This window comes from Hyla sarda, chromosome 1, assembly GCF_029499605.1.
Source record: "Hyla sarda isolate aHylSar1 chromosome 1, aHylSar1.hap1, whole genome shotgun sequence".
Lineage (NCBI taxonomy): Eukaryota > Metazoa > Chordata > Amphibia > Anura > Hylidae > Hyla > Hyla sarda.
The window spans coordinates 266,279,684-266,291,866 of NC_079189.1; the positions used below are offsets into that span (position 1 = coordinate 266,279,684).

The 12,183-nt window shown below is 45.6% G+C and overlaps 1 protein-coding gene across 2 annotated transcripts in view; it reads left to right on the plus strand.

Annotated features, from left to right (window-relative positions):
- The first annotated feature begins 754 nt into the window (after positions 1-754).
- Positions 755-12,183, plus strand: part of SH3GL1 (SH3 domain containing GRB2 like 1, endophilin A2) — a 165,039-nt gene continuing 153,610 nt past the window's right edge. Inside the window, exon 1 of one of the 2 annotated variants that reach the window (XM_056571879.1) lies at positions 755-1,078. In XM_056571879.1, the coding sequence (XP_056427854.1) occupies positions 836-1,078 (243 nt within the window). In that variant the 5' untranslated portion in view covers positions 755-835. The remainder of the gene's footprint in view (positions 1,079-12,183) is intronic. The other variant, XM_056571871.1, reaches the window with a different exon arrangement.

Genomic DNA, 12,183 nt, shown 5'->3' on the forward strand with positions numbered 1-12,183 from the left:
AATGTAGCCTCCCCAGCCACCGGCAGACTCCCGCAACCAGGGAATTACTACTCCCATAATGGAAACAAGTCTGTTCCATGATGGGAGTAGTAGTAGTCCCTCAGCACTGCAGGAGTCTGCTGATGTCACCTCTTCAGAGCATGCTCAGAAGTAATAATGGATATTATAAACCGGGTGCAAACGGATAACATAAAGGCTCTTCCGTTTGCAATAGACTTCAATGTTAAAAATAACGGCCGTTAATTTACCAGTTTCTTGTGACAGAAGAAAAATTAGTGCATGTGCCGTTTTTTCTTCTGTCACAAATAACGACTGTTATTCATGACGGGCTATAACGGGTCATAATGGATAATCAAAAATCCCATAGACTTGAATGGGATTTTGTAACGGACATTTAACATCCGTTTTTAAGGCTTTTCTAACGGAAGTTTATAACGGATCTTTTAATGGAACAACTTTATAGTGTGAAAGGGGCCTAACTCTTATATTTCCACCCTTAGGTTAGTGCACAGAACAGAAATTAACTATTAATATTAATTTTAAAAAAATTTAGAAATATGATTCTCACATAATGTTCAATATATATGTTTAAAAAAAAACTGGTTTACTCTAGATGAATATAAGAAGAAAAGTTGTTTTTCTTGTTAAAGTAATTTACAAGAAAACGCTCAAATAAGAAACCAACTTCAGTGAATAAGAAGCTGGTCGAATAAAAGAAACCAGCTTCAGCCTCGTCATTAGCTGCTATTCAGCACAACCCGTCGGTATCTGCCGGCATATGCTGCTGGTAAACTGACCGACCAGAAAGTTGTTGGGTAGATACTGACAGGGACAGATGCCTGCGCCCCTCAGGGTATCTCCTTCTCAGGGTACAGATTTCTCCGTGATTGTCCCATCCTCCCGTTTCCTCCCTCATACCGGAAGTGAGCGCTTGCCGTGTAATTTCCTGAGCCGGGAGGCCCGAAAGGCTCTAAGTTTGTTTTTCTCTTCTTCAACTTTCGGAATCTGCGCTCGAGTTCCCAAGGCCGGAGCCATGTCTGTAGCGGGGCTCAAGAAGCAGTTCTACAAGGCTAGCCAGGTCAGCCAAGGGGCCGGGGGCTTACACGGACGCCGCCTTGTTACAGGCGAGCGGAGAGTTGGTCTGGAGCTTTATGTGACTGAGGCTGTATCGTCCATATGTGACTGAGGCTGTATCGTCCATATGTGACTGAGGCTGTATCGTCCATATGTGACTGAGGCTGTATCGTCCATATGTGACTGAGGCTGTATCGTCCATATGTGACTGAGGCTGTATCGTCCATATGTGACTGAGGCTGTATCGTCCATATGTGACTGAGGCTGTATCGTCCATATGTGAGCAGCCGACGGGGCTGGGAGTAGCAGAACTTGTGTAGTTGTGGCATTAGAGGTAGCAGTGCTCCACTAGGGTTGTGCGGGCTCTACACTTTCTGTGGGTAACAGACTATGGGGTTTGTTCACTATCTTGGGTCTCAATGCAGTAGAACTCTATACCTCTATCCGTGCAGGCGCTATTCAACACTAAACTGTTCTGCTCTTAGTTACCATGTAACTTTTGGTTCATGGGTGTGGAAATAAAAACTAAGGGACTAAAACGGATCAAAATCTACTTGTCCCTCATGACAATCCACTTGTCCAGTCCCATTTACATTTTGCACCTTAGGCTGCATTCACACCATGATCTGACCTTCTGATGCACAGATATGATTTTGGAAGCTCAAATTGCCTGAAATCGTATCTGTGCATGGATAGGTACTGACAGATATGGAGCCATTAACTATTATGGGGCTGCAGACCCTATTGTAGTCAGCTAGTGACTACAATCTGGTCATATTCTCAGGGGATCCGATTTTTGACTCGGACTGAAAATCATGGTCTGTCGAAGCGTCCTGCGGGGACGGAACGCTCCCTTCCTGCGGACTGCCGGGGCCCATACAGGAGATTGCGGGGGGTTCCAGCGGTCAGACCCCCACAATTTATAACTTATCCCCTATCCTTTTAATCACTTTTTACTTAATTTTTTAAATGTAATTTTTTTTATTTTTTATTATGTTTATGTAATTTACCGTACAGGATATGTAATATTATATTTTCATAGATTGGACAATCGTGCACGTGGCGATGCCAAATATGTTTATTTTTATTATGTTTTTTTTTATATAGGAAAAGGCTGTGATTTGATCTCTTAACCCCTTGGGGACGGAGCCCATTATAACCCTAAGGATGGGAGCATTTTTTGCAAATATGACCACTGTTACTTTAAACATTAATAACTCTGGGATGCTCTTACCTTGTTTTTTCGTGACATTTATGTTAGTGGTAAATTTACGTCGATACTAGCATCATTTCTTGGTGAAAATTTCCAAAAAGTTTTTCCCGAAAATTTCAAAATCAGAATTTTTCAGGGACCAGTTAAGTTTAGAAGTGAATTTGAGGGTCTTTATGTTGGAAATACCCTATAATGGACCCCATTATGAAAACTACACCCCTGAAAGTATTCAAAATGACATTCAAAAAGTTTAACCCTTTAGGTGTTTCACAGGAATAGCAGCAAAATGGAGGAGAAAAATAAAAATCCATTTTATTTTATTTTTTACACTTAAATGTTATTGTAGCTAGGGATGGGTGATATGGCCAAATATGTGTATCACGGTATTTTTTTTAACGAACGGCGGTTCCATGATATATAACGGTATTTTCACCCCCCCCTCAATCAAGTGACCCGCGCACAGTGTTCAGCGACACCCCTCCCAAATCATGTGACCCGCCAGCGCTGTTCTACCCCCCCCCAATTAATGATCAGCCCAGCGGGGCACTACTCACAGATGTCACGTTCAAGCACTGCCCACCTCCTCTTTGTTGGGGGGGGACGCTGGCGCTGGAACACACTGTACGCCAGTGGTCTCCAACCTCCAACCTGGCTGTCCAGGCATGCTGGGAGTTGTAGTTTTGCAACAGCTGGAGGTCCGCAGGTTGGAGACCACTGCTGTCCGCTGTATCCCTATGCCCGGGCTGCAAAAGATAAAGAAAATAAACTTTAAACTCACCTACTGTCGGGGCCACACGCTGGGGACTGGGGAGGACAGCCGTCAGCCTATCACCGGCCGGAGCGATGTCCCGCCCCTGCCAGTGGTAGGCTGAGCCCACTGTCATGTAAGAAGCCGGCCAGAGCTTTTTACTTGACAGTGGGCTCAGCCTATCACTGGCAGGGGCGGGACATCGCTCAGGCCGGTGATAGGCTAACAGTTTTCCAGCGTTCCAGTCCCCAGCGTCTGGCCCCGACAGTAGGTGAGTTTAAAGTTTATTTTCTTTATCTTTTGCAGCCCGGGCATAGGGATACAGTGGACAGCAGTGGTATCCAACCTGCAGACCTCCAGCTGTTGCAAAACTACAACTCCCAGCATGCCCGTACAGTGAGTTCCAGCGCCAGCGTCCCCGTCCCCCCCCAACAAAGAGGAGGAGGGCATTGCTTGTATGTGACATCTGTGAGTAGTGCCCCGCTGGGCTGATCATTAATTGGGGGGGGGGGGGGAGGGGGCAGAACTGCGCTGGCGGGCGGGTCACATAGGATTAGTTCCCCCGATGTGGGGACAGAGCTGCGCTAGGCTGGTAATACATTCCCGAGGGGGAAGGGGCCCAACCGGTATTGCAGTTTGGGGGAAAATTCATATCGTTCAGCCCAAAAAATTCGGTATTCGGTATGAACCGGTATACCGCCCAGCCCTTATTGTAGCCCCATTTTTTTTTCATTTTTACAAGGGGTAAAAGGAAAAAAGGCCCCCCAAAACTTGTAATTCATTTTCTCTCGAGTAAGGAAATACCTCGTGTATGTCAAGTGTTCGGTGGGCGCACTAGAGGGCTCAGAAGGGAAGGAGCGACAATGGCATTTTGGAGAGCAAATTTAGCTGAAATGGTTTTTGGGGCATGTCCCAAAAACCCACATGGCATAGTATTTTGGAAACTACACCCCATAAGGAACGTAACAAGGGGTACAGTGAGCCTTAACACCCCACAGGTGATTGACGAACTTTTGTAAAATTGGGACATAAAAAAAATGGGGTAATAGGAGAAAAAGCCCCCAAATGTTTTAACCGCATTTCTTCGGAGTATCGAAATACCTCATATGTGGATGTAAAGTGTCTGCGGGCAAACTACAATGCTCAGAAAAGGAGTGCCATTGGGCTTTTGGAGAGAGAATTTGGTTGGAATGGAAGTCGGGGGGCCATGTGCGTTTACAAAGCCCCCATGGTGCCAGAACAGTGGACCCCCCCCCCACATGTGACCCCATTTTGGAAACTACACCCCTCACAGAATTTAATAAGCAGTGCAGTGAGCATTTACACCCCACTGGCATTTGACAGATCTTTGGAACAGTGGGCTGTGTAAATGAAAAATGTAATTTTTCATTTTTACGGACGACTGTTCAAAACTCTGTCAGACACCTGTGGGGTGTAAATGCTCACTGCACCCCTTATTAGATTCCGTGAGGGGTGTAGTTTCCAAAATTTCCAAAAGGGTCACATGTGGAGGGGTCCATTGTTCTGGCACCATGGGGCTTTGTAAACACACGTGGCCTTTAATTCCAGCCTAATTCTCTCTCAAAAAGCCCAATGGCACTCCTTCTCTTCTGACTGAGCATTGTAGTTCGCCCGCAGAGCACTTTACATCCACATATGGCGTATTTATATACTCAGAAGAAATGGGGTTACAAATATTGGGGGGCTTTTTTCTATTTCCTATTACACCTTGTGAAAATAAAAAATTTGGGGTAACACCAGCATTTCAGGGGGGGGGGGGGGGGGGAAACAAATTTTAAATTTTCAGGTCCAACTTTAACGAAAATCTGTCAGAGACCTGTGGGTTGTTAAGGCTCACTATACCCCTTGTTACGTTCCCTGAGGGGTGTAGTTTCCAAAATGGGGTCACATGTGGGTGATTTTTTTTATTTTTTTTGCGTTCATGTCAGAACCGCAGTAAAGATCAGCCACCCCTGGGCAAATCACCAATTTAGGCCTCAAATGTACATGGCACTCTCTCACTCCTGAGCTATGCAAATTGGACAGAAAAAAGGAGGGAATTGGGTGGAGCGCTTCTGCTAGTAAAGGACAGGCTCAACAGCCACGATTGCACAAGACAAGAATTTATTGGAATAGAAAATGTTTGGACAACGCGTTTCGGCGCCAACATGCGCCTTCCTCAGCTCCACAAAGATCAAATGAGTGCGTTCTGGTGATGTTTGCACAGCAACTAGCTTGATCTTTGTGGACCTGAGGAAGGCACATGTTGGCGCCGAAACGTGTTGTCCAAACATTTTCTATTCCAATAAATTCTTGTCCTGTGCAACCGTGGCTGTCCATTTCTGTCCGTTTTGCATCCGCATTTCCATACCCTTGGAGATACGGAAAGGGGAAAGTGAGCCGCACACTCCACGCATCCCACTCACCCAATACCCCTCACAGGGTCTTGCTTGCTTTGCTGGCACACTCCAGCGTACCACGGCGACACCCAAGACGAGGTGTAGGGTTGGGTCCATCTTGTCCTTATACTACCACCACAGTGAGCGCCCCTCTTTTTTTCCTTTCTGCCTTCGCACTCCTGAGCCATTCATCCACAGAGCATTTTTTGCCCACATATGGGGTATTTCCGTACTCGAAGAAATTACGTTAGAAATTTTGGGGTTCTTTTTCTCCTTTTACTTCTTGTGAAAATGAAAAGTATGGGGCAACACCAGCTTGTTAGTGTAAACATTTTTTATTTTTTAAACGCTAACATGCTGGTGTAGCACCCAACTTTACCTTTTCATAAGGGGTAAAAGGAGAAAAATCCCGCCAAAATTTGTAACGCAATTTCTCCTGAGTCCGGAAATACCCCATATGTGGCCCTAAACTGTTGCCTTGAAACACGACAGGGCTCTGATGTGAGAGAGCGCCATGCGCATTTGGGGCCTAAGTAAGGAATTTGCAATAGGGCAGACCCGGTTACAAGGATGGGGTCTGTTTCCAACAAAACCCTACAGCAGTGTTTCCCAAACAGGGTGCCTCCAGCTGTTGCAAGACTCCCAGCCTTCCACAGCAACAGCTGGAGGCTCTGTTTAGGAAACATTGACGTATGAGGCGTTTTTAATTTTTATTGGGGGGGGGGGTGTATATGTAGTGTTTTACTTATTATTTGTTAGTATAGGGTAGTGTTTTTAGGGTACATTCACACAGGCGGGGGCTCACAGTAAGTTTTCCACTGGGAGTTTGAGCTGCAGCGGAAAATTTGCCGCTGCTCAAACTTGTAGAAGGAAACCCACTGTAAACCCGACCGTGTGAATGTACCCTGTACATTTACATGGGAGGGGGGTGCCCCAACCTTCAGCTGTTGCAAAACTACAACTCCCAGAATGCACCTTCCTTGCACTCCTAGCTTGCCCAGACTATCCAGGCATGCTGGGAGTTGTAGTTCTGCAACATCTGTAGGCACACTGGTTGGGAAACACTGTGCTAGAGTCTGTTTCCTAACTCAGTGATTCCAACCCATTTGCCTCCACCTGTTGCAAAACTACAACTCCCAGAATGCACTGACAGCCCGTACATGCTGGGAGTTGTAGTTTTACAACAGCTGTAGGCACACTGGCGGGGAACTGCAGAGTTAGAAAACAGACTCTAGCCCAGTGATTCCAACCCGTGTGCCTCCAGCTGTTGCAAAACTAGTCTGGGCAAGCTAGGAGTTGTAGTTATGCAACAACTGGGGAAGAACAGTTTGGAGACCGCTAAGTAGTGGTCTCCAAACTGTAGCCCTCCAGATGTTGAAAAACTACAACTCCAAGCATGTCCAGACTGTCCAGGCATGCTGGTAGTTGTAATTCTGCAACATCTGAAGGGCCAGATATTGCAGAACTACACGCCCAGCATCCCTGACTGTCTGGCCATGCTGGGAATTGTAGTTTAGCTACATTTGGAGGACTACAGTTTAGAGACACCTACACAGTGGTCTCCAAACTGTGACCCCCCCCAGATGTTGCAAAACTACAACTCTCGGCATGCTGGGAGTTGCAGTTTTGCAGCTTTTAGAAGGCCACAGTGAAGATCACTTACTGGCGATCTTCACTGCAGCCTTCTCCACTCCGCACTTTCCGGCCGCCCTCCTCCGCTGCTCAAGGATGCTGCCTCCGGCGGTCTGGTAAGCTGGCCGTGTCCCCCCCCGCTCTGCCCGAACTTCCATCGGTGGGCAGAGAGGGGGAAATTAACTCTAACCCCCCCGCCCCCAACTGCCATTGGACATCAGCCTGATCGACCAATGGCAGGGGATAGGAGGGGGTGGCAACACTGCCACCTCGCTCCTATCCTTTAGGATGGTCGGAGCAGCTCCGATCATTATTTTCTGGGCGATCGGGTCACCAGTGACCCGATTGACCCGCATCGCCGCAAATCGCCAGTTCGAATTGACCGGCGATTTGCGGCGATCGCAGACATGGGGGAGGGGGTACTCAGGTACGCCCTTCGTCCTTAAGTACCGGGATGTGAGGGTGTATCCATACGCCCTCCATCCCCAACAGGTTAAATTGGAAGGTGTTAACGTGTCTCTCTTAAACTTTTATTAAACTTTTTTTTACACTTCATCATTAAGGACTGAGCCCTTTTTCACCTTAACCCCTTAAGGACTCAGGGTTTTTCCGTTTTTGCACTTTCGTTTTTTCCTCCTTACCTTTAAAAAATCATAACCCTTTCAATTTTCCACATAAAAATCCATATTATGGCTTATTTTTTGCGTCGCCAATTCTACTTTGCAGTGACATTAGTCATTTTACCCAAAAATGCACGGCGAAACGGAAAAAAAAATCATTGTGCGACAAAATCGAAAAAAAAAACGCCATTTTGTAACTTTTGGGGGCTTCCGTTTCTACGCAGTGCATATTTCGGTAAAAATGACACCTTATCATTATTCTGTAGGTCCATACAGTTAAAATGATACCCTACTTATATAGGTTTGATTTTGTCGCACTTCTGGAAAAAATCATAACTACATGCAGGAAAATTTATACGTTTAAAAATGTCAACTTCTGACCCCTATAACTTTTTTATTTTTCCATGTATGGGGTGGTATGAGGACTCATTTTTTGCGCCGTGATCTGAAGTTTTTATTGGTATGATTTTTGTTTTGATCTTACTTTTTGATCACTTTTTATTCATTTTTTAAGGGTATAAAAAGTTACCAAAATACGCTTTTTTGGACTTTGGAATTTTTTTGCGCGTACGCCATTGACCGTACGGCTTAATTAATGATATATTTTTATAGTTCGGACATTTACGCACGCGGCGATACCACATATGTTTATTTTTATTTTTTTTTACACTGTTTTATTTTTCTTATGGGAAAAGGGGGGTGATTCAAACTTTTATTAGGGAAGGGGTTAAATGACCTTTATTAACACTTTTTTTTTACTTTTTTTTTGCAGTGTTATAGGTCCCATAGGGACCTATAACACTGCACACACTGATCTTTCATCCTGATCACAGGCGTGTATTAACACGCCTGTGATCAGCATTATCGACGCTTGACTGCTCCTGCCTGGATCTCAGGCACGGAGCAGTCATTCGTCGATCGGACACCGAGGAGGCAGGTAAGAGCCCTCCCGGTGTCCGATCAGCTGTTCGGGACGCCGCGATTTCACCGCGGCGGTCCCGAACAGCCCGACTGAGCAGCCGGGATACTTTCAGTTTCACTTTAGAAGCGGCGGTCAGCTTTGACCGCCGCTTCTAAAGGGTTAATACCGCACATCACCGCGATCGGCGATGTGTGGTATTAGCCGCGGGTCCCGGCCGTTGATTAGCGCCGGGACCCACGCGATATGATGCGGGATCGCGGCGCGATCCCGCTTCATATCGCGGGAGCCGGTGCAGGACGTAAATATACGTCCTGCGTCGTTAAGGGGTTAAAGGAGATGTCCGGCGCAGACTTTTTCTATTCCGTCCTGCCCGCACTGCAAAAAAAGACTAAACAAACTTTCACTTACCTTCATACGTTCCCCAGGAGCTTCGCAACAGCTGATCTGTTGGCCGGGCTGTCTGCTTCCTACTTCCTTTAGCCCGGTACATCACACGGCGATTCAGTCTATCACTGGCCGCAGCAATGTCCCACCTCGGCCGTTGATAGGCTGCTTCAGTGTGACATACCGGGCTAAAGGAAATAGGAAGTAAACAGCCCAGCCAACCGATCAGCTGTTGCGGAGCTCCGGGGGAACATATGGAAGTAAGTGAAAGTTTGTTGTCTTTTTTTTTTTTTATTTATTTTTTTTTGCAGCCCGGGCAGGACATCTCCTTTAACTCCTTAACGAAGCATATTTACGTCTTCCACCGGCTCCCGCGATATGCCGCAGGGTCACGCGGTGTCCCCGCGTCATATCGGGTCGGTCCCGGTGGCTATCAACGGCCGGGACCCGCGGCTAATACAGGACATCACAGATCGCGGTGATGCCCTGTATTAACCCTTCAGACGCGGCGATCAAAGCTGACCGCCGCATCTGAAGTGAAAGTATCCCGGCTGTTGGGGACCGCCGCGGTGAAATCGCGGTGTCCCGAACAGCTTACAGGACACCAGGAGGGCCCTTACCTGCCTCCTCGGTGTCTGATCGATGAATGACTGCTCCGTGCCTGAGATCCAGGCAGGAGCAGTCAAGCGCCGATAACACTGATCACAGGCGTGTTAATACACGCCAGTGATCAGTGTGTGCAGTGTTATAGGTCCCTATGGGAGCTATAGCACTGCAAAAAAAGCATTATTTAAGGTCATTTAACCCCTTCCCTAATAAAAGTTTGAATCGCCCCCCTTTTCCCATAAAAAAAATAAGTGTAAAAAAAACCCATAAATAAATAAACATATGTGGTATCGCCGCGTGCGTAAATGTCCGAACTATAAAAATATATCATTAATTAAACCGCACGGTCAATGGCGTACGCACAAAAAAAATTCCAAAGTCCAAAAAAGCTCATTTTTTGTCACTTTTTATACCATTAAAAAATTAATAGAAAGTGATCAAAAAGTCCGATCAAAACAAAAATCATACCGATAAAAACTTCAGATCATGGCGCAAAAAATGAGTCCTCATACCGCCCTGTACATGAAAAAATTAAAAAGTTATAGGGGTCAGAAGATGACATTTTTAAACGTATACATTTTCCTGCATGTAGTTATGATTTTTTCCAGAAGTACAACAAAACCAAACCTATATAAGTAGGGTATCATTTTAACCGTACGGACCTACAGAATAATAAGGTGTAATTTTTACGGAAATATGCACTGCGTAGAAACGGAAGCCCCCAAAAGTTACAAAATGGCGTTTTTTTCTTGTATTTTGTCGCACAATTATTTTTTTTCCGTTTCGCCATGAATTTTTGGGTAAAATGACTGTCACTGCAAAGTAGAATTGGTGGCGCAAAAAATAAGCCATAATATGGATTTTTAGGTGGAAAATTGAAAGGGTTATGATTTTTAAAAGGTAAGGAGGAAAAAACGAAAGTGCAAAAAACTGAAAAACCCAATCAGCCCTTTTTAGCAATTCTGACCTCTGTGATGCTTTTTTCATGATGTATTCTACTTTAACATAGTGGTAAATTTTCGTTGTTACTTGCATCCTCTCTTGGTGAAAAATCCCCAAATTTCATGAAAATTTGGGAAATTTAGCATTTTTCTAACTTTGAAACTCTCTGCTTGTAAGGAAAATGGATATTCCGAATAAATTATATATTAATTCACATATACAATATGTCTACTCTATATTTGCATCATAAAGTTGACATGTTTTTACTTTTGGAAGACATCAGAGGGCTTCAAAGTTCAGCAGCAATTTTCCGCAAAATTTTCAAAATCGGAATTTTTCAGGGACCAGTTCAGTTTTGAAGTGGAATTGAGGGGTCTTATTAGATATACCCCATAAATTACCCCATTATGAAAACGCCCCCCCCCCCCCAAAATATTCAAAATGACATTCAGAAAGTTTGTTAACCCTTTAGGTGTTTCACTGGAATAGCAGCAAAGTGAAGGAGAAAATTCAAAATCTTCATTTTTTACACTCGCATGTTCTTGTAGGCCCAGTTTTTGAAATTTTACACGAGGTTAAAGGAGAAAAAGCCCCCCAAAATTTGTAACCCAATTTCTCTCGAGTAAGGAAATACCTCATATGTGGATGTCAAGTGCTCTGTGGGTGCACTACAAGGCTCAGAAGGGAAGAAGCGACAATGGGATTTTGAAGAGTGAGTTTTTCTGAAATGGTTTTTGGGGGGGCATGTCACATTTAGGAAACCCCTATGGTGCCAGAACAGCAGAAACCCCCCCCACATGGCATACTATTTTGGAAACTACACCCCCCAAGGAATGTAACAAGGGGTACGCTGAGCCTTATCCCCTTAACAACGAAGGATGTATATTTACGTCCTTCGCTGGCTCCCGCGATATGCCGTGGGGTCACGCAGTGACCCTGCGTCATATCGGGTCGGTCCCGGCGGCCATCAACGGCCGGGACCCACGGCTAATACAGGACATCAGAGATCCAGACAGGAGCAGTCAAGCGCTGATGACACTGATCACAGGCGTGTTAATACATGCCAGTGATCAGTGTTTGCAGTGTTATAGGTCCCTATGGGAGCTATAACATTGCAAAAAAAAAAAAAAAGTAAAAAAAAAAAGTGTTAAAGGAGTTCTCTAAGCTAAAACTTTTAACCCCCGCTGTGCCCGGGCTGTAAAACTATATACATAATAAACTTTCACTTACCTGCCTACGATCCCCCGTTGTTCCGATATCGCCGTCCCGTTCTCTTCCACTTCCTGCGGGTCAGTGACTTCACTCTGCGCTCAGCCTATCAGCGGCCGCGACGGGACATCAGCGGTCGCTGATGGGCTGAGCGCAGAGTGAAGTCACCGACCCATCAGCGGCCGCAGCAATGTCCCGTCGCGGCCGCTGATAGGCTGAGCGCAGAGTGAAGTCACTGACCCGCAGGAAGAGGAAGCTGACAGGGACCGGAGCACGGGCGGCGATATCGGAACAACGGGGGATCGTAGGCAGGTAAGTGAAAGTTTATTATGTAAAGTTTTACAGCCCGGGCACAGCAGGGGATAAAAGATTTCCGTTGGAGAACTCATAGTTAGTATGGTTGAAAAAAATACATACGTCCATAAAGTTCAACC